General features: G+C 37.1%; 1 protein-coding gene across 1 annotated transcript; it reads left to right on the top strand.

Annotated features, from left to right (window-relative positions):
* Nucleotides 1-7,762: 7,762 nt before the first annotated feature.
* Nucleotides 7,763-9,438, top strand: LOC139123880 (uncharacterized). Its single transcript, XM_070690032.1, has 3 exons — nt 7,763-7,998; nt 8,447-8,592; nt 9,165-9,438. The coding sequence occupies exons 1-3, from the start codon at nt 7,831-7,833 to the stop codon at nt 9,436-9,438; spliced, it is 588 nt and encodes a 195-aa protein (XP_070546133.1). The 5' UTR covers nt 7,763-7,830.
* Nucleotides 9,439-26,179: the final 16,741 nt, after the last annotated feature.

The raw sequence follows: 26,179 nt of genomic DNA, 5'->3' as shown, positions 1-26,179 counted from the left end.
AGCTATGGAATAAAGTGTTACCAATTTAAGCAACAGTAAGAAAACTATATAGATATTAAATAGACTAGAGATACTGAAAACAAAAGAAGCAATACAATTAAGTGACAGCAACATTTTTTGTATTGCACTACAAGTTTCATAATTTTTATCTTATCCAACAATATTATAAGTTAGTTCAGATATGTACACAGATGTTGTAAAATCACTTGTGTAGACATGACAAATGTCATTGACACAGTTAACAATGAAAACCTGACAAATCTTAAGGCCGGTTGTGGACAGCACAAGATGTGTTTTATCCAACTAAGCTCTGAAATACCAGCTTCACAAGAAACAATGGTCAGCGCAAATAAAGTTATTGTTTCATATAAAAAAGACAACAGAGAAAAAAAGGTTAAATTCAAATCGTGGTGTGATTTACTTTATATGCCCTGTTCATTCCATGCACCAAAAGCGTCTTCAAGAGATTTTCTTTTGACCTTAGAAGTTTCATGTAACGTTTACATTACTGTCAAAGGCTGCAATTTGGCTTTGTGTTCTCTGAATTTCTTGTCCCTTGAGAGCACCAGCAATGCATTCTGAAAAGTACAAATCGTTCAGGGAAGAGTGTAAGTCTTTACTGTTTGACCAAACATTGTAAACATCGCAATTTGATGAAATAAATCGATAATTATTTGAAAATTAGACAAAAAAGTTGAAAAATTGAAGAAGACAATGTGTAATCCCAAACCTCAAATTTGTGCTCGGCAATACAACTCTAACGCTGAAAACATGGACAAAAGCCTTAACATCAATCCATGTCATCAGAAGGCAAGATTTTATTCACGATGACGGGACACAGACTGTACTGTGCTGGGTACTGTACGTACGTACCGTATTCTGCTTTATAGCTTGAAGCACGGCCCTGCTCTGAGGTAGTAGCGGGTTGCTTATACCACGGAGGTATGCTTATACCAACATTGACATTTACTTGACTGTTTTTACAATGAAAAGTTCTCATCTCTCGTTATTTTTATGGTACAGATTTGCAGTAGCAAAAGTCTACAATGCGTCCTTACAGACCATCAGCATAATCAGACGCACATTTCGTTCGAAACTGCTTGCATTTTGGTATCATTCACAGAAAATACAGGGTTTAACTTGCAAGACAGACAAGTCCCTGTTTTAAAAATTTGTTTTCCTGAAAATTCAGTTGTCGATCCAACCATGATTTACCCAACCAGATTGTCGCTTTCACCAGCTGAACTGTGCTTTAAAAAGTGTTCATTATAAATCTACCTGCAGTTATTATAATTTAAAAAGTGGACATTCTGTTATAAAAATATTAATATAAAATATTAATGAAAGGTCAGTTTTGTTTTCTTGAGTATGAATTGTCACGAACTGCAATGGTTCACTGTACTCTCTTGGAATGCAATAGTTGGCAATATGTCCAGCATGTGTTGCTGCATATTTGCAGCATTAACCTTGTTTGCAGCAAATTTGCAGCAACTTAGCCGTTAACGGCAAATTTGATGCAAACTTTTTAAAGGGTTTGCCGGAGGGTCATAGCTAGCTGCAAACTTCTGCAACTCCTTCCTTCAAGCTAGGCTTACTGCATATTTGCTGCAAACTTGCTGTAGAAATAATCTTCAGTAAGGGAAAATATACAAATTTTATTTCATTTGAAAACCAGATGCAAAGCTGTCATCTATTAAGAGTCAAATTCCATTTCATTTGCACCGGCCATTCTCAGGCATTCCCAAATGGTCAAATTCGATTTCATTCACAAACCAGGCACAAACCGGTCATAAAAAATACTGAAATTCTATTGCATTAGTAATCCAGCCATAAACCGGGCATTCCGCGATGGTCAAATTCAATTTCATTCACGAACAAGGCACAAATTGGTCACCTAAAGAGTTAAAATTCTTTTTCATTTGCAATCCCGGCATAAATCGGGCATTCCCAAATGGTCAAATTCAATTTCATTTGCAAACCAGGCGCAAACCGGTCATAAAAATAAAGAAATTCTATTCCATTAGCAATCCAGGCATAAACCGGGCATAAATGTTGGTTAAAAAAACTAAGTCCTAATGCCGGTCACTTTCCAGTCAAAAACGTGCAGTTTACAGTCACTTGTGTTTGCTCAAAAATCAAAGTAAACACTAAAACGGGCACTTTCCAGGCAGTGAAAAGGGGCACCAGGCACAAACCAGGCACATACCAGGCACAAACTAGGCACTTTCCGGTCAACAGATTTGGTAAGGGATTGTGCTTGATACAGAGCACAATTTTACATAATACCTGTTGCCAATACCAAAACTAAAGGCTTATGACTTTGACAAGTAGCACATTAGTACACTGGATAGTATTCAAAATATCAGGGCACTATAACATCATATTGACTGAACTGAAAGGCTAACAATTAACACAACTGGCAGTAATGATATTCGCCTTGCATTTTAACAGACATTGTGTAATAAATTGACTTTCAAATTGGTAATTTTGTGTAATTTACAGTTTTACTGAGGGGCCGGGTCAGTTTAACACCCTCTTTGGTGAATCTCTACCTCAGCCTGGCTCTGATCCTTCCCGACTTTTGCTCAGTCTGCTCATTCATGGCAGTTTAGTATTTTGCTAATTGTTTTTCACGACTTTTTGCTGATGTTCTGCCATCCGAAGAGACTTTGCAGCGTTACTGAAGTACCTGTCAATGAACATAAGAGCCCCACCGGTCAAGTTTGTACCGTAAATGTGAGTAATCCTTTCTACTTCTGGTCATCGCCCTTTAAGATGGCAGACAGCCATTCACCTCTACTTAGTGAAGCCAGAGAGGACCAAGCGTTGAAAAAGAAGACCAATGTCAAGGCAGCCAGTTCCAAATGTGCTGATGATCCATCTTTTGTAGCTCTACCTGAAGCAAAGGAAATAATGCAGTCGTGGTCTTCTGATAGTACTCCCTCACTCAGTAGTGACAAGAGGTCCCTGCTGTTGGACTCCATCAAGAAAGAAAAACGATCAATTGGTTTTGGAACTTTAACTTGAGGAAGCCATGGCACTGAATTCCTAACTGAAGCATAAGCTAAAAGACCAGAAAACCGCACATACGACTCCTCAGACCTCAAACAGTCAAGTGAAAAAGAGCCAAATGGTGATGGCTGCTGTAATGAAGGAAAAGAAAAAACTTGGTGTTGTCTCGTCAACATCCAGCTCTTCCACATCCGACTCTGAGTCAAGTGAATTGGAGACTGCCGGAGATACAAAGCAAAGAGGTAGGCACTTAGATTACAAGGCATTCATTTCACAGTAAAGATTAAAAAGAAAAAGCTAAACTTGAGTGCTTCTAGGAAGGCAGCTGATCAAGTGTTGTATATGGTGCCATGGCCCGGCGAGTTCACTTCCAAGGCCAGTCCTGGGAGTCTAGCTGATCTCGCAATTTCTCAAAACTATCACTTCCTGCCCTTATGCGAGCAGAGCACCTAATAGACCTTGTCCATCTCACAGAAATTTACTCCTGGCCTGAAGTGAGACAATTTCACCGCATAGTCCTGCAAGCCATAGAAAGGGGCAAGTTACATGGATCTCTGACTATTCTGGTCTCAAGGCAAGATGTCTGCAAACCAAAGTAGGCAAAGCCAACACCAACAATAAGGGCAAGGTCAGATACTGTGCAGACTACCAAGTAGGTAAATGAAAACATATTACGGACCATCCTAACCTACAAGGGGAAACTGAACATCATATCTGCCATCCATGTCTATTCATACAGAAGGTACAAGCCAACCACCCAGCTGATACTTGCCCCCACAAGCCTCAACGGGACAAAGACTGACTATACTTACTAATCATGATCAGCATCATTTTCTGCATAGACTTTCATGAAGCATCGGTGGGAAATTCCAAATGATGAACAGTTCTGATCATTCAGCACTTGATGTTTCTTCACGTTTCCGGTCTCTATAAGAGGAGGACTGTTGTCGATCCACCGTTTGACGAGGATACTAGTGATGCATTGATTTGCCTACCATTTCAACCGACAACATCGCACATGCCTATTCGGGTCTTAAGTCTTGCCTCAGAGTAACCATTTTTGTGCAATAACTGTATTAGCTTTCAGGCTAATGACAATCCGACAAGTTGTAAAGGAGCGTTCCCCTAAGTTGTCTCCTCCAGTTGAGCCTTTGACTGCTAAAAGCTTACTCAGTTTTTGACATGTGATGCCTCTAGTTCCACAGAATCGTCCGTTCTACATCCTGCTGGTACTGACAGATTCATCGATTCCTTCAGTTATACCGGTATTTACCATTGTTCACTGATGAACTGAACATAATATTAACACCAACACGGCATATTGTTTTATATGCTTGTACAGTGTTAATATCAGTAGCTGTACTCTCAGTATAAGAAAAAATTTTGCCATGAAAGAAAATTTATATTATTTCAGAATGTGCAATACTTAAGGTTGATTTCTTTAAAAAACACGCATCATTACAAGGAATCCAAATGGAAACTAAATTTTTGCCTGTGAAACCTGAAGATATTTTTTTCAAGAAAAATGATGAGAGCAGTACATGAAAATATATTTTGACAAAACGACAATAAACATTATCAGAATGATGCTAGCCTATTATAATTACTTATATTATACATTGTGAACAGTAGCTCTATGGAATAAAAATTTCAAAGTAATCTGGCAATTGTTTCGTTGGAAACAATGTTTATTACAAAAAACCATGACAAAGTCATCAACATAACAAAATTTGCTAGCATTGCTGTGATACCTTGCTACCTCAATGAACCAACAATATCTACACAACAAAAATGGCTGCAGTCTGGCAACATCAGGGTCTTTGTGTAGATTACCCAAATGAGTATCTTCAAAAAGAATCCCATCAGTTTTTCCGTCTCATTATTCATGTACATTTTACAACTAAATGACGTAGTCAAAAAGTATGCCATTGCTTGAAGTGTGCAAATTGTGAATTTCTGGTGCTTCACATCTGAACATTAAAGGAAAAGTGTGCCAGTTAGTGAAATTATAATTATCTTCTAATTGACCAATACTACACACAGTAAACAGTAGATTTCAAAGTTATTGTAAACCATAAAATACAACTTTTAGCATATTTAAGATGGGCCACGGTATCTTTTCCCTAGTGATATTAGCATAAAATTTGCATAATCTTGTTAGTAACGTGAGTTCAAAGTTCACGTAAAACGCGAGACTTACCTACTGCGCTTGCGTACACAGATGTAAACATAACCTTACTTGACCGAAAATTGTACAGGCCGGTAGTTGAAGATCGGTGTGTAACTTTTTGTCAAAAGTGAAATTTTCCACGAAATTTTGGAGAGATTTTGATACCAATGCCCCGAAAACCCAAAAGACAACGTGTGGCTGTCGCTGCCAGTCATTTACGTTGGAGTGAGCAGCACAAGATACCGGGATCGGGAGATGCCGACTTCAGGACTTTGACTTCCGCATCGGAAAGTAGTAAGTATCGCCCGATGCTTCGTTTCTTTCCGTGTGAGGAAGTTCATTGTGTTTTCATTCTTCGGGATGATGGAAGTACACTGTTGTGATGTTTTCAATGTTCCATGTGGAGTACAAACATCGATAGTATAGTGATTCACTGCACCAATGATGCGATCTGATGTCTATTGGGCTTCGTTAGCTGCAGTTGTAGCTGGCGCTCTCGTATGTTTTCCCCGGGGGAGTATGAGTTGCCACGGAAAAAGGAGATCTCATTTTTCCGTTGCAACCCGTACTCGCCGGGAAAAAAAAAACAGCAAGAGCTGCGACTGCAGCTAGGGCTTCGTCAGTTTTGACAATATTACACCCATCGCATTAGTTGAGACTAAACTTTCTCGCCATTTCCCATTCTCTCTAGCTCTTGTACCAGACGGACTGGAAGTCAGTGCAGACTCTTCTACTGAAGGGCCCCAAATAGATCCTTCAAATAATTCTACTACAAATTTTACCATGTCTCCTATTTGCCAATCAAACAAATCCCCATTGCATTACCAATCAGATAAAATATCACATCACGAAAAATTAAATCAATATATTTCCCAAGAAGAATTTTCTTTTCCTTCATCATTAATAAATTCATCTCTTTCAACTCAATCATCTCACAATACTATCCTTACAACATCAGAAACTATTATTAATTTTGTGGAGCAAACAAACTGTGGAAAATGTCAAGAGGGAAAATTGTGTCATGAAATTGAAAAAAATGTACTGAGATTTAATTGTAATGTTTGTTTTAATCAGATGGAATTGGGCAATGATAAAAAATTAAGGGGTGACAAAACCAAGAAACTGGCTGCCCACATACACTGTCATGTCATTTTTAATGTCTGGTCAGTATCACAAAGATTACAGTGATGTGATGGATCTGCTGGGGTTGCCCAAAGTAGCAGAGTCCACATTTGAGATGGATGTAAACTGGCTCTTCCCAGCAATTACCACACCATATGTGACTGGTCTTGCAGTGAGGTGCAGCGTATGGTAAAGGAGCGGGGTGATGAGCACAACTGGGGGCAGTGGCAGACGGTTTCTATGGAAGCAGAAGAAATGCTAATAACAGTTCATTCACCCTACATGATCTGAAGAGTGGGAAGATCGCCTTCAGAGCTCACCGAACCAAACTTGGCCAGGGACATAATTGGGAGGAACAAGTGCGGGGGCTGAGGGAGACATGTTTAGTGAAATCTGTCACAGTGTCAAAGCTTCAGGTATCACCATCAGTCGGCTAATTGCAGACAAAGATGCAGCTCTCGGCAATATATTGGTGGAGTTGTTCCCTGAAGCTGAAGTCACTTACTGTAGCAATCATGTGCAAAAAACTCTCTATGGTGAATTGGCAAACTTGTCACAAGTGAAATGTAAGGTAAGATTGGGTTCCTTTGGAAGGAAGTTGGAAACTTTTACGTTTGGAAAGTATGTGGATGATAGAAGCATTATAATATTTTTTAGTTAAACTTGATATTTTATTACACCAACACAAATTTTATGATGGTTACATTAAAATACACTAGGAATTATCTACTTCTGGTTGCAATACAGCAAAGTTGATGTGAGCTTACAGAATCAACCAAATTATATGAGAAATGTGCAAATAGCGATATGTTATGAATTTACAGTAGTGGTGTGTCAATCAAAACAGCAGATTAAGACTACTCTCTTTATTTTATTCATCATGTTGTGGATATCTGCACAGGTGCCACTACTCCATTAATTATGAAACCATATTTTGAAGTTATTGTGAGTATTATATCCATATTGAATAGTCAGTCATTGTCTATGGTGTATAATAAGAGATTGTGGTATATGGCTTTGTGAAATACTATAAAAAATATCTTTTGTTACAAATTTTCTTGTTCTACAGTGCAATACCAAGTGCAAACGCTTTACAGCAAAAGTGTTGGATGCATTCAAGGAGTCATTCAATCACTTTGTAAATTTGAAGACATCCTGAAAGCAGAAAACCCGCTCCAGGAATTTGCAGAGGCAGTGATGAATTTTCCACGACACTACTCTGATGATCATTCTTCAGAATGGTGCAGATTTCATCCAAAGGTGTGTATCATTGTCAGGATCATTCATACACCTGTAATATAAAGATGCAAGTCTCATAGCTATTATTAATAATATAATGATTAATAATGTCTTCTTACATTCTCCATGATAAAATGTTCTACTTCTACAATTGAAATGTGTCTAATTTACATTTTCAAGAAATTTTTTTTCAATGTCAAAATTATTTCCAGAAGGAAGACGGTAAGCCTTACAGCACTACAAACTTGGTGAATTGTCCAGAACAGTTAAAGAAATTCACAGACATCATGCAGAAAGTAGCTAACAAGCCAGAAGAATACATTAATCCTGCTGGTAAATTCACAACAAATGTTGCTGAGGCCTTCCACTCGCTGGCACTAAAATACAGAGACAAAAGGATTTACCTAGGTCACAAACACTACTGTATGAAGACGGATATGGCAATCTTGCACAAGGTAAAATTGGAAAATACCATCATTAATAATACACTTCAATGTGACATGGGACAAAATCATGGTTTAGCATGTTGAGTGTTTTTTATTGTTTTATTCCTTACCAAAAAAATAACTTGGTATATTACATCTATTGATTTGCTATGAGGGTAACAGTATATGGCTGTCTACCCAAGGGATTGTGAGTCACCCCATATTAACCTGTTCCTCACAGGTGAAGGCTGAGGGGAAACAGATCATTTTGGAGTGACTCACAAAGGAGACATTCATCATGCTGTTAGTACAGTAAATATTTTATTTGTAATGCATCTCACAGAGTTCATCATTTAGGTATGTTGAATCATTGTCAAACACAAGTGACAATGATTTGACAAACCATATAACAGAAAATAGGCCAATTGTGTTTCAGATATGAATTAAAACTAGAGACATAAATATTTTACTTACCTAGAATATTGGACCAATTTGGAAACTGCTGCTGTTCCTTTACTTAGAAGTTGATGTTCCTGAAACAGCAGTTAGAGCAGTATTAGAGCAGCAAAGACAGTGGCGACTGAAGAAAGCAGAGAATGAAAGTCAGGAAGTCATCAAGAAAAGGTATCGTGTATCTTAATGGCAACCTTTCTACATTTGTATAATTAGTAGTTTGTCACACTGACATCAAATGTTTGCATTCTACATTGATTTTATTGAGGAATTTATAGGTTCGCTACCCACTCAGGCCTCAAATCATGATCTCACACAAACAGTATTACTAAAGCATTGTGTGTGTCAAGTATCTCTGGCAATTACACGCATCATCAATTCTTCACTGAATTCTGGTGAATTTCCAAACCCATTAAAATCAGGGATTGCACACACGCTCATTATTAAGGAAACCAACCCTTGACAAAATGTTTTAAAAAATAATACAGCAGTGTCAAATGTAATGTGAAGTTGATGCAGAAGTCTGTATTAATTTAAATTAATTTGTATCTGTGCAATGACAGTCTGGCTGCACTCTTTGCTTTTCTACTGATGAGGCTCATACCGTTTTAGCAGTCTATAGTGAACACAGCATTTTATTGGGATAGGGCATTCTCTACAAGTGCCCCATGTGATATACATGTACCTACAGTCTTTTTTCTATTAGAATTATTAGATTAGTGAATTGCATGTCTCAAACACAGAGCTACAGAAAAGAAGAACAGGAAGCGTCGCTTGCGGCATGAGAAGACTAGAATGGACAGTATTAGAGCCACTGGTGTGACAACTGTTCAATATGTAGGCAAAAGTATGGCTGTAGATCAGAGTGACAGCAGTGATGAGGATGAGACTGTCTCATTGAAGACAACATGGCTTCAGCAACACCTACTGTCACAACCACTCCATCTAGTACAGTTGCTACCAACAACGCCAGTACTCAAGCTGCAGCAACTTCATTACCTATGGTACTGGGACTGAAGCTGGAATTGAACAAGTACCCTCTATGCAATCAAGGATATTTATTATCTTTGATTTAGAGGGTACTGGTGGAAACACACACAGAGATAGTATCATAGAGATTGGTGCCAGTGCGTACATACCCCACAGAATCCAGGATCTGGAAACTCCTCTAGAGTTTTCAACTCCTGTTAAGACTTCTGCAAAGATCAAATCAATAGGTTAGTATAGAGTATTAAAATAGCAAAGTTCAAACAAAACTGAAAGTTAATTTTAAAAATGCATGATTATGGAATGGGTCGGATTATTTTCACAAGAATAAATATTATATTTCAAACATTCCCTTTCCAGTTGCAATGAAGACAGGTATTCCCAGGGAATGTTACAGGGCAAACCAAACTATCCACGGCACTACCATCCTTCTTAGATTGGGTGGCCACCCTTGTACAGGAAGTACAGGAAAAACTACAACGCACAATTTATCCAGGCAAGTACACTCACATAATACAACTAAGTTTTATAAATAAATCAAATTATTGATCAAAAGGAATAACAATAAAAATTATTTTTTTAGGGCATATTGCTAATCACCACTCAATTATTGTAGTTTGAAGTTTCTTGTGAATATTATCTTATTGTTCTGCTTATGGAAATGGGCTCAATCACTGGTTCCCACAGCTCAACTCACACTCTATACACAGACGAAACGCATTATTACTTCCATCATTTAACTTTTGGTATGTACCAAAAATTGTTCTGAAGAAGAATTCATGTGAACTTTATCAACCAGTGATTAAGCATTATTTAGTGACCAGAACAACATTTATAACATTACAAAACTAAAATAACCAAAATAATGTCAAAAAGAGTGACTTAATCCCTTTAATAATGATGAACAGACTGATTGCTTGGAGATTACTGAATGGATGCTAGGTGCATTAGGTCTGCACTATGTGTCACTGTCATACTTATTAAACATATTTGTCTTACAGTAATGGTAGCCCATAATGGTTATGCTTATGACTATCCTCTACTTTTCAAAGAAGTCCATGTAAGAGGAATGACAGACTTAATTGTAGCCAGGATGAAAGACTGTAATTTGCATTTTGCTGACTCACTGAAACTATGTAGAGAGGTAAGTTGTAGCTGTGTTTATTTTAACATCAGCAAATGTGAACGGCTGGTAACTTTTGAGTTCTTGTTATTTTTTATGAAGTTTTTTGTTTTGTGTTTACTTAGGCCAAGAAAAATATAAGTTTGTTTCTCAACCACACGCTCATCAATCCAGACCCACTGCATCAACCTTTTTTTCTGCATATTGTCTTCATGTTGTTTGCACATTCTTGTTGGTTGAAGAATGAAAAAATAGAGAAAAAACATATCACTACATCATTTTTGTAAGATATCTAGGAAGAGACACAAACCTTATCTTTACTTGGCCTCAGCAAACACAGATTTTTTGTGTAGGGTCAGATTCAACTACATGTATGGACAAAACTTACCATAGATGGACTGGAAGAGTAGATGAACAGCTTATGTGTAAACAGTGTTGGAAACTGGCCAAAATATTTGCCAGACATCAGGACTGGTAACTTTCAAAACTTGCCTGTCCTGCCAGAAAGTTGCCTGTCCTGAATTTTTGACAAATCCATTCATTCAAAAAACACAAAACCATTATCTATATAAAGGAAAATGAGGGCAACTCCACACATCGGCTCTACCAAGATTGTTTAGTATTACGATATGGCGAATAAAAGGATCATTGCATTTATTTTGTGTGGAACACATGGCGAGACACCGGTGAATCGATAGTGCTTTGACCCCAGTCATGTGATCTGGGTCCCGGGTAAACCGCTTTGTTGATTGAGTGATTCGTCTTAACGGTGTTTTGGAACCAAAAATTGGGTTCCTTCATCAGTCGCTCTCTTGTTTTGTATCCCCTCCGCTTGGTTGTGTAATGAAGTCATCTTCGTCCTCGAGGAGGAGAAGCCAGATTCGTTATTGAGAGAGTTAGCCACTGACTCTATAGTGAGCGATCCGGTTTGTGGTGTCATATTATAATTAACATGACGGTGACCCAGCATCGACCGGAGTTTCTGGACGCTTATAAGGATTTTTGTTTTAGGGCATATTTTGAGCGTTCCTAGTGCTCGTTATGTTAACAGTAAATGTTGTACTAATCTGACAACGATTACTTGTTTTAGGCATTTAAATCGATTAACCGAACTTTTGGTTTTATGTCAATTTTTCATGGACTTTGTAATAGATTTTGGGTCGATATTGGTGCCTGCTTTCCGGTGTTTGAAAAGCATGTTGTGAAAGGCTGTTTCGAGAAATAAATCTTATTTCTCTGTGTTTAGCCATTCCCAGGTTTCATGGTTTCGTTAACAATATTTGCTGTAAACGGCCTTTGAAATCGGTTTGGTCTGAGAAGAGTATTGGTTTATTTAATTCATGCCGCCAACTTTGATTACTTATATGGCAGCTCTCTCAGTTTTTGATTTTCTTTGCCAGATGATGTTTTCTGTATTGCTCAGCAATCTTTTCTGTTTGGTTGATTGTATACGTAGTACCAATTCGATGACAGATTGCATCTTGGTTTTAGATGATAAGTTGTGGCATAAATTGGAGACAAACAAATTCAGTTTCCCCGTTGTTAACCCGCTATCGTGAAACCTTTTAACTGTTTGAGCGTTATGGGCAAGTAGTGTGTTTGAATTAACTCATCGGACTTTTCTGTTGTCGTTCCTGATATCGACGGAATACTTACTCCTTCACATGTTGGTCAAAGATTCATAACGAGCTATGATTTTGTAAGAAGGATTTGTTTTAGATGTTCGTTTTATAGACCATGAAGAGTGTCGTTAGAAAACGACTCGAGGGTTGATCCAAGAAGTAAGCTCAGCTGCAGTGATTTTCAGTTCACTCTCCTGTGTTGATAGAGTCCTCCCTTATGTGCTCAGTTTAAGCGAGCAGGCCGTAGATACGGAGACATCGCTATCTGAGCTCGTCTCAGACTGGTTTGATGAGACTTTGAGCTTGTTCTATTTGTAGCAAGGCAGGAAGTGATTACTGGTTTGAGTATATTTACATTACGTCAACGTCAAAGTGGACCGTTATCTGATAGGTTAATTGGTTTCAGGCACTAAACTTTGATGAAGTTTATTTTTTCCCAATAGTTTCCGTGTAAGAGCCATGGTTAAAATATGAATATATTTTGTACACAAAGATAATGGTTGAAATGATCCATGTTTTTGCTGGTTTTTTACTGCGTTACATATGAGGTAGTCGATGGATACCACGGAGGGTATTCTCGTGTTTGCTAGCCCTCGACTTAGATCACACACGGTCTTTCCATAAAATGGAGTGTCCGTGCTTGTAAAGTGACTTAAGAAAGCAAAGATATAAAGTGTGAGATTTACTAGTATGACTACTTCCTGTTTACCCGTGTTTACATGTCTGGCTTGCATTGCGTTCCGGCGTCACACAGTTGCACAGTTTCAGTAGCATAAGCGCGTCGAAGTCAGACGTATTGGTATACTACATTTCGTTTATTTTACACAACATCTAGAAGCAGCTGATCGATGAGATTACTGGGTATGCCGTATGGGCTACTATCGAGAGCCCGACACACGGACGTGGAAGTACAATTTTCCTCCCGTCTGACTGAAAAGTTACCCGTCTCGGACGGGAGGACGGGCGGTAGTTTCCAACGCTGGTGTAAACTGTAATTGAGAAACAATATATGTACATGTTAATACATGTAGGCATAGGAAGGTATTTTTTTATTGCCAAAGTTACCGTGGTTAAGGAACATTAACTCGGTCAAAATGGCTTGTAAATTAAAAAAAGTGCAAGAAGGCAAACCCATGAAAATCTATTAATACAAATACAACAAAAGAACCAAATTTGCTAATTAACTTTAGATCTTCACATATAGAAACATCACATATGTGGAAATATACTCAGTGTTCTCCCCAGAGCAATTACACAGAGTGGTGCATGTTGCTCTGTACTTTTCGGTAAAAAATAGAAATTATTTACCATAACAATCATATTATTGTCAAGGGGGCATTACGTAACTGTTGAACATGCAGCATGGTGGAAGTTTGCTTCCGTAGAACTTCTCCGTGAACACTATTGGGTGTACCTAATAGTACAGCAAATGAAGCTGTAGTTGGAGAGTGTGGGCGTTTGCCAGTCTTTTTTCACACCTTAAAACGATGTATCCGTTACTGGGTAAAACTCACTGAAATGCCACAAGGGAGACTCCCTAGGCAAGCGTATTTAATGTTGTGTAATCTTGACCGTTTAGGTCGTCACACATGGGCAACGTCAGTCAAACATATTCTATTTTCGTATGGATTTGGTCATGTATGGATATCTCAAGAGATAGGTGACAAACAGTTGTTCTTTTTAACATTTGAAACACGAATTGCAGATATTATGAAACAGCAATGGAAAAGTTACTGTTCATCAAAAAGCAAACTACGTACTTATTCACAGTTCAAGTCTCTCCTTGAACCTGAAATGTATCTTTATTCAAATTGTACACGAAATGTTAGACAGGTCTTTGCCTGCTTTCGATGTTCTGTTCTTCCTCTCGCGATAGAGGAAGGAAGGCATCAGAACATAGATGTTTCAGCAAGGCATTGTAAGGTATGCTCTGGTAAATATGTAGAAGATGAGTATCATTTTCTACTTGTGTGTCCTGTATATGCGAATTTGAGAAAGCAATATCTTCCACGAGAAGATATTAATAATCCTCACTTCCAAATGTTTTTGAGAATTATGAGTGAAAAGGATCCATCAATGATCTTATCATTATGTACCTTTGTATATAAAGCTTTCAAACTCAGAGAATCAGTTTTGAAAAATACTGAAATGTCATAGTAGTTTTCAGTACGATTTTTTAGTACTATGAACTGATTTTCTTATTCCTTTTTCACGAGAAATTAGTGTATTTACTGTACTGTATGTCTTAACCCTGTATGTGTACTTCTCACCTGTATCACTTTGTTGTACCCCCTTGCTTATGGGCTGGAGGCCTTGAAAAGCAATAAACGTGCACATATGTGTGCACCTGAACTGAACTATTATTGTCAATAACTTCATTGAAGAGTGATGAACAATTTACAAATTAAGGATTATACTTTTTCAACTGAAGTCTCAGAATGTACTGAAGACAGCCAGTGTATCAATGGAGTCTATCTTTAAAGTTCTATTTCCCAGACGCAGGTATAATGGTGAATAAAGACAGTTTGATGTTGTAATTCATACATTAATGCACTTGACAGGGCTGTCCCAGTTTTCAAGTATAGAAAGGTACATGTGACAGAATAGGAAGTCCATTGACTATGTGTTGTGTGGTGACAATCATTCTTGCAGACAGCGAATGGGAAAAACAAGCGGAGAGGCAAAGACACTGCATTACAGTACACTAGAACATCATAAATCTACTGAAATAAATGTTACTTACCAATACACGTATTGATCTTCTTTTACAGCTCATAGGTCACTTGAGGACACAAGGGCACTGAAAATGATCTGACCAGCAGAAGGGTGAAGCAGCATCTGCAATGCATCGAAACAAAAAATGTCACAGAAACAACAAACACCTGGGAGAAAAAATATCATCATTACAATGCTGTAACAGCTCTGAAATTAAAATTTGTAGAAAACACTCCACCACACAATTCAGTTATTAAAATATCAAACTACACATACAGTAAATTGGTGGAGAAAAATCTTACATATGAAAAACTTCAAGATTTATATGCACAGGGGTCAACTGTTCAGGATTTCGTCAATAAATTAAAAAGTTTGGGATTTAAAAGAGAAAATACAACTAATCAAATTATGAAACATTTTCAAAGGATATCATGATGATTTGATTTAATTCATTTTTATAATTATTTAATTTACATACTTAACACAGTTTTTATTATCACTCTTAATTGAACAACAGTTTGGGGGCTGATTACAGAATATAATATATATTTTTAATAAAATAGCTATATCAATCAATAACCAGTTTCTGTGTTGTTTATAATTGAACATGTCAGTGTGTTTTCATAGGAGATGGCTCGATTTGTCTTCTGACCAAATTTTCAACAGAATGATCCAGTTATAAATATTAGCATTTAGTCAAAAGAGAAATTGAGTAATCTCCAATGAATCATCTCTCTCATGTTCAATTAATCTACAAAAATTGTGTTCTCATCAAGATGCACTCTAGACACCTTTGCATCTTGATTTAAAATAATCACTGACAGAATCAACGAAGGTAAAGTTGGCGTCATACTGATCCTCATCCTCTGGTGACCTTTCTAGCTGACGCTAAAAATGACGCTACTCAGCCTCAGCTTCAGCATCGTATCCGAAGATTGCCAAAGTTACACTACCTGATGACGGATGAATGATAAAATTCACCCATAACTAAAGAAAATAACTAGTCCATTCTTTCATAACTTTATTTTGAAGCGTTTAACTGTTTGCAGGTAATATTTTATCGTTACAATATCCCATACAGACTAGTGTTTTGAAATGTTTGTTATTTTCAGTCCATGGATCCGTGGATACGTTTGTTTGTATCCTATCAACTCTTGTGTTAGGATTTTAAAAAAATTGGTGCCAAAAAGGTATACATGGTCCGAAATGTGTAAAAAAATCGCCACCATGAGAGGTGATATGAAAGCCCTAATTATTCAGAGGACATATAAAACAATTAACTTGTGTAGCTATGACTTGACGCCTGAAAAGTCACATATTAAACTACAACCTTTGAACTTTAAGGGCTAAGAATGTTGCGTTGTAACTACACCGCAAGAAACAGATATTAAGAGGAGAGGTTACTAAATATTATGAAATACAAAACCCCACTGTGTTTTGATTGGAGCACATTTTTAGAGTCGATTTTACTCTTATCATTCCATCAGACGCATTCGGGAATAATCGGATCTGACGCCAGTGAAAGCTGACGCTGTAGCATCATCCTCATCCTCATTTTCACATGACCCCTGAGGATGAGGATGAGGATGAGTATGATGCCAACTTAACAGTTTATGCACCTACAGAATCAACCCAATCTATCCAGGTTTTATGTGTGAAGCCTTATGAAATTTCTGAATTGCACTGCCCCATGTTTATAAATTTCATATTCATATTCATATTGTAATTTTTATCATGCATTGTTCCCCCAAAGCCAATAAGCTGTATAGTTTTGAAAATCATTTATACTAGTCACTACAATTAAAACTATTTCTATACAATTTATCAATAATATTGTAGAAATTCCTAGGTAAATTGTCACTCAAATATTGCTGATGACCACCTATAATTGTCAGCTAGGGGACACAGTGACCCATATTTTGGAAAAACTGTTTACAACACAGGCTGGCTATTTCTACCTCCAGCTCCAAGGTCCTATTTATGAAACCATTAAACAACAGTGAAAACAAACATACCCACTTACCTTACTAAAATACATTTTCTGTTCTGTCATTTCTGCACATGACGATGACGTAGTGATGATCCTCCCTATCAATCTACAAGTCACTATGTTGTCCTGGTGTCTCCATCATACTGTTGCTGGTGGGCATCCTAGGCTAGGTGCTTGCAGTGTTGGACAGGGTCAGTTAATAGGTCTGTCAAATGCCAAGAGTGTGAGGCGGAAGACAGAATCTCGGTCGTAACTTTTAGTACTATTGTTGAGATGCAATTTTTCGGCATCACACAGCACTTCAGAAATTTTCCTGTATCTAGCCTGCAACTTTCCTCCTACAGCCTGTGCAAGCGTCTCTGTTCGCATTGGTTCTTCTACGATCCCGCGTACGAAACAGACGCGACTAGTCTCCAAGGTAACTCTTTCGGGCGCTGAAAATTCATGGTTTTCTGTCGCCGCATTGGACCGTCGACAGTAAAATCCCTAAGGCTTTTTCTACGATGAACCGATTTCAGCGTTATTTTACACAAATGTAAACAGTCAATGTCTGCAACTGTTGACGCATCGTTTTCGCAAATATCCTTTCGTCGAAAAGGATTATCAGGCGAAATACCCGTCTGAAAACGCACCAAATCCATGATTTTGTAGGGGTGTAACGACCATGCTAAAATACCAACATCGAGCCGTTTTCGCTGCAAACAAAATCCGTCAACACTTTCCATGGGTCACCAGAATGACCCTCGCACAACTACTTCCGTTGACATACAGCGTTTTGCAAAGCCTTAGGGTTTTGAACTTTGCACTACCTAATTTGCATATCAATGTCGTCAGGGGGCGCGCGCTCATACAACTATCGGATTTCGACTTGTCGCTGTACCTAGCCAACCCATGGCAAGCATCTTACTCGAAAGTCATAAGTAAAGCCCAAAACGGCCCATAGCAACCATATAAAAAGATACCGGTGCCCCATCTTAAGGTTGAGTATGGCCTGTTTTGTATGAACCCCTATTACAATACTCAACCTTAAAACATGCTAAAAGTTGTATTTAATGGTTTACAAGAACTTTGAAATCTATTGTTTACTGTGTGTAGTATTGGTCAATTAGAAGATAATCATTACTTCACTAACTGGCACACTTTTCCGTTCAATGTTCAGATTTAAAAGTAAATATAGTCACAGCTGTGTGTACATCTCAGGTTATGATGTTGAAATATTCATATAAAGAGTTCACAAAATAATACTCTGTATTTTCTAAGAGTTTCTTAAAATACCATATTGCCTGTCCATGATTGGGTGATTTTCATATAACTTCTATATAATCATTCAAAGAACCTAAATTCAAAGAACTTAATCAATTGCAAAGCGATGGGCAAAGACTTTCTGAGGAATAGAATTTGAACAAAAAGGACAATTGCATCCTCAGGATCATAGTTCAACTCTTTTGCCTAATGTTAACTCACTATTATGTGAACATTCTTTAGGACTTTAATACAATATTTCTTTGGAAGTTTATGTGAATGGTTTAATGAATAATTGTGTGCATGGTTCAGTGCATCTTTTGTTACAACAGCTGCATCTCAGGCACCACAGATTCCTAAAATTTATTATATAAAAAGGAAACATTGTGAGCAAGTCTTGATATTGATATCTGGTAACATTCAACGATGCAATATCAACCTACAAAGATAGAAATGTAGGTGTACCTAATTTTATAATTCATTGAGCCCCTTTTTGCATTGATACAATGTGCTGACAATTCTAACACATTTATCCTACGTGTAACTGCAATCTCGACCTGACCTGTTGCAAAAGTTGTCGTCTTTGGCCCATTATATGCTGTTCAATCAGTAATTCATGTGCTTGGTAAGGCTTGTAAATTTAAACACTGCATTTAAGCATCCATGCAAATATATAGTTGTGTATCTTCTAACTAGAAGAGCTAGTTATAGAACATTGCAAAAGACCAACAGCAAAATGGAAATTATATTACATCATGCTATCATGCGCCATTCTGATTGGACGAGAGCTCATTCCACCGATGCTAAAATACTGTTTTAGCACTGGTAGCAGTGCTAAAACGGGCCCCTCAACCAGCATTTTCGAAACTTTCCCGGTCGGTGCATTTGAACGTACCTATCTAAACCACAGACCCTCGAGAAAGACGGTGACCGAAGACCGAATTTCGATACACAGATAAAGTGTGGGTCTGTAACTCACCTCTTTTTGTTAATAAGTTGGGATCGATGATGAAAGACATCTCTGAAGCAGCACTTTTGGGGTATGATGTACACAAATATTAGGGCGACAGCGCACCGTGCACTTTGCGGGAGTCGAGACGCGATATATCCTCGTACTGCTCTTTAAAATGTAGATAGTATTCGTTCATACACAAATAAATTGACACTTCCTCACAGTAAGGGTATGTCAGATATTATTTACCAAAGTTTGGGCTATAACAGATCGGGATGTCCTATCGATGTAGACCAAGAAGTTCAAAATAACGATGGGATGACTCCTGGCGACTGCGACGATATTTGATATTAAATGCAACGAGCAGTGTCAGCGTCAAGCTCTCCCTGCATCGGGCAACACACTCAGAATCTGCACAACTGTTCATCACAGTTGCAGTCATCGCAAGTCTGGATTATTTTAAAACTGCTTGTTTCTGGTACAATTAACGTCCAAATTATCCATCAAAATAGATCCTGTAACTTCACTGTGCTACCACTGATGTCGCGACGGTATGTGGTACAGAATGAGACAAATCTATTTTTAGTATGCAAAAAAGCCAGGACTATTGTTCTTATGTAAATTTATGAAAAAATTGTTACTTTTTTTCTTTTGATTTGAACTGTTGACCCATTTTTTGTGTGAGTGCAGCAGGTATTTTTTGACAAGTATCGTTCGTGTTGCATGCGAATAAAATGCAATGCCGATATGGACGTAATGCGTATTTATCGTAGGATACTGTGTGCCTGTACGGAATCCCAACTTATAAAATGCTCGGTCTTGGGCGCAGAATTTCCGACGTTCGATCTCTCAGACGTCCGTTTTCTGCATTTGGGGCTTAGAGTGATGAAAATACCCAAGTAAAACAACAAAGACACGCAAGTTGATATAATATAATAGCAATAAACCCCTTCGCAGTCGGGTATACACTCGATTTTGGTACAATTCGCTCCATATAGCACTCGCCTATCGGCTCATGCTATATGTCGCGCATTGTACCAAAATCTCGTGTATACCCTCCTGCGGCGGGGGTTATTGCTTAAATAATATGGCTTTACATAACAGGTTGATCAGTAGTGAATGAAATATCATTACGTAAGTGTGTCACTAGTAGAATGCACATAGTCCTTTGAAAAGTGATTTTTATTTCAACTTTGATTGTTGTGATACTTTGTGCATTACAAGCTGGTAATGTTCTACCATTTGTGCATTGAAAGAAAAATACAAATATGAGTTTAACTTGTGAGCTTTAGTAAAATGGCAAACTATTGTAAAAGTATGTTTCACCTCATAAAAATTTGTTAAATTTAATAGATTTGATGATGTGGGATAGTTTGTGCCACTTGTGAATATAAATTCATATTAAATCTGACATCATATTGTGTGATACTTCCTCCGTCATAAAAGTTTTAAAAAAATGTTTGGCAACATCCTATTAATTAATTACTAAATTGACTTATTTCATGACCTTTTGTAATAATGGTATCAGCAGACATTGTTTTTACGTTTTAACTATCATGGAACTCATTTAATCACAGACCTCATTAATGAACAAGACTCTATCCTCTTTGGGACTTATAATCAAAGTACCCATTCACAAGTTGGGACTGTTCATCAATGATGACTTGTTTATCTAAAACTTTGTGGAAGATTGGTATGTGTACATAGAGCAATCATCCAGTATTTGCCTCTTACATGGATTGGGAGTGCTGTTCCTCTCTGAAGTTACCAAAGAAATGAAATGATTGGCAACTTGCTGACACAGTAATAATATTATCAACACTTTCAAAACAGAATCAATTAGGATTTTGTTTTTTGCGAGGAAAAAAATGTTAAACTTGGAGAAATATAAAGAATAAACAAAAATTACCCGATCAAGGAACAATTACATTATGCACCATAGCAGGCAGTGTGTGATACTGATGGCTGCATGAAGTCAAGTGATGCAACTGAAGTTCAATATGTGCATTTTGTAAATGTAAACAATAAATAATAAACAAATAGGTATTTTTAAGAATACAATTATTTCCCACAAATAATTTTCATACAAGTACAAATTAGGAGACCTTAAAACAATTAACCTAGTAAATATGATTAAAAGGAGAGTTGTGAACAAGTTGTATGATTTATTCCCTAACCAATGTCTTTTGCCTTTTTCTGGCTTGTTTGTTTGTCATAGAATACCGGTACAGCATGAAATATCGCTTAAAGTTACTGGAAAATAATCTTTCTACATGACTTTGGAATCTGATTGCTGCCAGTTATGAATGTTCTGTTGTTATGACATAAATGTGTCAGGAAAAACTGAAAATAATCAATTATTTTATTTAATGTTTCATGTGTCTGCACACTAAGCGCAAGTTTAAATCTTATGACACAAGTAAAATCAGGGCGCATTCTTTGCCACTTAAACTTATTTTGTTGAATACGCAATGCATAACATGGGGAGTTCAAGATAAAAAATAGGTCAGATTAGATTCATAAATTTCAGTTATTTTTAGATAAATGAAATTGCTTATATTGACCAGCTGAAAATAATATTTGAATATTAATGCTTTTAATAACCAGCGCAAAAGTTGAATCAAATATATGAACTATAGATGACATATAAGCAAATGATTTACTCACTCATTTTGACTGACTAGGTCTGATTTAGGAAGAAAACTGATGTCTGCAAATTTATCCTGGTAAAACATTTGGCTTCACACTTAATGCTATATTTACACAATGTTCCCGTGACCACAGCAGTCCCGTTTCAGACCACCGTGAACAAAACGGGATGGACGGGAGATAACGTGGAAGGACGGCATGGGCCAATGTGACTAACCGTGATTGCCATGGTTTCCGTCCAAATGTTAAAATTGTGACGGTACGGATGAGAAACCTGGTAGGTCATAGTAAATTGGGCTGAACGCAAGGAAACGTGACAGAGCAAAGTAGACCGTAACAAAACTTGGAGATTGTCCGTAGTAGGATGGGAAGCAGGGCAATATCACGGTCCTTTCACGTTTTGTCATGGTCTATGGTTAATGCGCATTTTGTCACGATTGCTTTAGGGATTCTGCACGTTTTGTCACGGTTCTCATGGCAAGCGAAATAATTCTCACTTTGCAGCAAACAACAGGGACTAGGATGAGGTCAGCTACCCAACAAACCCGAACATGAAATGCTGGGGTAGCACAACATAATTCAGATATTAATTACATTACGCAATCTAGGAAGAAAAAGTATGTCCATTGCTTCTATTTCCTCATACACTTCTATATGCCACCAATATAGCAAGACACAAAGATACATTCTTCAAAGTTTACCAATTCGTAGAGAAAAAATTTGTTTACATGAGTAAACCACTTCCATTTTGTTAGAAATAATCGAAATAATGAGCTTACATAATGCAAATTAACTAATTTGCATGACACTTATTGTTCCAGACTTTTATTATTAACTTTTTGAACCTTACTAAATCGTATGGCAAAGAAAATAGTCACTACAATTCAGTTTACATGCCCAACTGTGAGCATTGCATGCATTTTAAAGAAAACACATAGGTAATTTGAATATATGCAAATTTAACCCATTTGCACCACTTAGATTTTCCTATACTTTTTATATGATATTAGTGGGACCTTCCCAAACCTCATGGTGAAGAAATATTTCTGTTGCAATAAGTCCTAGGTTAAACCCGAAATTGACTGGACTGTATAAAAATAAAGACAATATTGTAATTAACAAATAATGAAATTCATGTTTTGTTTTGTTTTGTTTTTTGTTTTTTAACTCAATAGCTTTCGTGATAAGGTGTGACATGGTTCATTAACCAAAGATTATTGTAACTCAGAGTCTGTATTAGTGTATTTCTCAAGAGTATAATTTTGAAAGCTGAATCAGACTGCCTTAATTGTGTATACAAACAAATGAGGTTTTCTATTACAGTTCAAAACCAATGCAACATATTAAAGTTTAAATGTGATCATCACAAGAGTTATGCATCATTTGAAAATCAAATAAGAAATGGTTAATTAGATCAGATATCCCAGTTTTGTAACAAATAAAGTGTAAGACATTGTTATAAATTGGGTGTTAGAGCAGAAAAGTAGACCATAATTGCAGTTTTAAAATATCTAGCTTTAGTAAAATTACAGGCACATTGACTCTGAAAAAACATTTATATAAGCAACACATAACAAGTACTAGGTTTAATTTTGTGTCTGTTGATCAAGTTTTCAAATGTATCTTCAATAACGTTCATGGCATTATGTTAATTTGTTACAATTTAAGCTCTGATTACGGGTGGAAACATTGCAAGTACAAAGTTTCATGTATTAGAGATTCAAAGCAGATTGTCATTATCTTAGGCTAAACAATTTCTTCAACAGTTACTTTCAAGTTGATTACACATCATTAACGAGTTTTCATTTCATCTGCAGGATAATCGAATGCCAGCCCAACACTGTTACACAACGCATTTACTCTATCTTTAAATAATACGGCTATTTTCAATGGGGTTCGAACCCACAACATACGGCATCAGTCGCCTAGTGGAGAGGCCACAGAGAGAACCGCTCGGCTAAATCTCCACTCCTAAAAAACAGTGGTTCAATAGCCGGCTAAGTTGTTACATTTTTCTGACTGAGACCGCTCCACACGTTGTACAGTTCGTGAAGCACTCACGCACGCATGCTCACTATCATACATCGCACATACAAACTTCATCGAAGCAAAATGAATTTCACCCTTTAACTGGGCAAACGATAAACTCAGGGACAATTCTGTCCACCAGCAGAGTTACCAACCCAGGTAGAAAATACGGCTAGTTTTCAATGGGGTTCGAACCCACAACATACGGCATCAGTCGCCTAACGGAGAGGCCACAGAGAGAACCGCTCGGCTAAATCTCCACTCCCAAAAAAGAGTGGTTCAATAGCCGGCTTGAATTTATCAGATCTACTTCATGTGCAATTCTTTGACACATCTTTTACCAATTATCTTACACCTCATCTGAAAATGCTGTGCTGTGCTTTTTCCACAGACAATAGAAATGAAAATTGTCTGGCTCTCTTTAATGCAAATCCTCTGAGAAGGCTAAAATAATAGAAACTGGTCGAAATCGAGTGGTATACCATAGATGGGTGTGATTTATAGCTAACATATCATAACACAATATTGAAATTCTGCCATGGAACATCAGAAAAGGATTATTGCTCTGCCTGAAAGCTTGCCGCATGTGCTAGTCATGGTATATCGTGAACATACCATGGTTCTTTTCATGTCTCCATCAATCAGATTGCTGCATTTGCATCATTAATACACTGGTATGATAAAATATTATTGCCCGAATAGATGGGTTTTATGTGCCCAAGAGCTGGCGAGAATATGCCCAACCCAAGGAGGTGCACCTGAGGGTGGGGATCAGTCCGATTTCATGTCTCATCAGATTAAAGATACAGAGCATGAAGGAAAAATCTTTGAAACAACTACTTCTGAATTTATTGAGAAAGTAGTTTGTAATATCACAAACAGATTTCTAGATTCTGATTTAATGGTGGCATTTCGAATCTTTGAGCCATTTTTTTGCCTGATGATTTGCTTGTAGAACCTGGCAAGTTGCAGACTTATGGTAATAAAGAAATGCAGCAAATAATTGACCATTATCAGCTGCATTGCCACTGGCCAATGCCAATCTATGAGCGAATATACAATGATTATATATGGGTTTATATGTTCGTTACATTGATGGCAGTGCATTTGTGTTTAAAATAATCACAATGATACTCATCCACAATCCAATAACACTAGGTCAAAATTTGTAATACACCGTTAACAGTTAAAGACAAAAAACAGCACAGAAAACATAACAAAGTACCAGTACACACAACGAAGTCAAATTTGTAAAAGACAAGATATATGGACCTCTAGCAAACAGACCAGGAAGTGTTGTCAGGTGTTTCAAAAGTAGTGAGCGCTTCCAGTCCCACACTGTAGAACACAAAAATATTGTTTGTGAACCAAAATCAGAACCTTTTTATTTTTGCATGATCATGTTTCATCACATCAACACAACTAGTATCGATTATCCAGCAAAATATCACCAGAAATGATCAATGTAATTATTGAAAGGCGTACTTGATGAGGTCAAGATAGTGGTGTCATAGTGCTCAGGAAATTAAAGATAATTGTATTTTCATAGAACTGAGCTCAAATTCGCAAGCTGAATTATGAAAGCATATAGTGTGATCTTTGATGTACACACTAACCATTGCTACTTTCATTAATCACATAAATTTGTTACTCTAGCAAGTATGAAGTCATTTATTTGAAACAACTATGAGTGTATGTAAAACCTTTTTATCAGACTTTTGTGCTATAAGTTGACTTTTTCCTACATTTTCATATGATACTGTGACAGCTACTTGTGTTTTATTTGTGTTGAAAAATACTGGTTATTTTGCCAAGTCATTATAAAATAGATAAGCAACTTCGGCAATAGGTAAAGTTCATAACTGTCTACCTGGTTTGAAATTAAGGTAGTATTCGCCTCGAAAGCGAAAGACTTTAGATTTGCTTAAACTTCCTTAAATAATATTTCAATCATTCTCTTTGAAAATCAAGAAAAAAAATTGGGGGTCACCGTGCAAGTTTTGGAAAAGAGAAACAAATTACTCAAGATTTACCAATATTTTGAATTCAAAATCGCCACCCTCCGTGTGTTAACTCGATGGAGACACAAATTGAATTTTCGAGTTTTGAAAAACCTAAGGCGGTGAAAAATTTCTTACACAAAGAGCTTTAAAATGAACCCTAGCAAGTGGTAGATCAAAGAATTGAAAAAGTTTGAGAGTCTGAATATCTATCCCAAAGGTGCGTTCTACTTTAAAAAGAATTTCCATAACAATCAATCACATTTCTCATGCAGTTATATGATTGTATATTGTTTAATGAGGTGATTTTATTGCTTCAAGTAAATGAATATGACGAATTGAAGGGTTCCCAAATTGCTACTCCACATATGGCCAAGGGGTACATGCTTGAATGTAATTTGTAACTTTTTCATTCCATTTACATTATTCAATAGAAAATTAAGGTTTGAA

Source organism: Ptychodera flava (genome assembly GCF_041260155.1).
Source record: "Ptychodera flava strain L36383 chromosome 23 unlocalized genomic scaffold, AS_Pfla_20210202 Scaffold_23__1_contigs__length_28996876_pilon, whole genome shotgun sequence".
Lineage (NCBI taxonomy): Eukaryota > Metazoa > Hemichordata > Enteropneusta > Ptychoderidae > Ptychodera > Ptychodera flava.
Note: the sequence above shows the minus strand (reverse complement) of the source record. Positions and strands in the feature narration are given on the sequence as shown.

Excerpts from the sequence above, each read along its gene's own strand:
- LOC139123880 (XM_070690032.1), top strand. The coding sequence starts at position 7,831 with ATGCAGAAAGTAGCTAACAAGCCAGAAGAATACATTAATCCTGCTGGT. Across the intron at positions 7,999-8,446 it reads ATATGGCAATCTTGCACAAG|AATATTGGACCAATTTGGAA; the intron begins GTAAAATTGGAA and ends TTACTTACCTAG. Across the intron at positions 8,593-9,164 it reads CAGGAAGTCATCAAGAAAAG|AGCTACAGAAAAGAAGAACA; the intron begins GTATCGTGTATC and ends TCTCAAACACAG.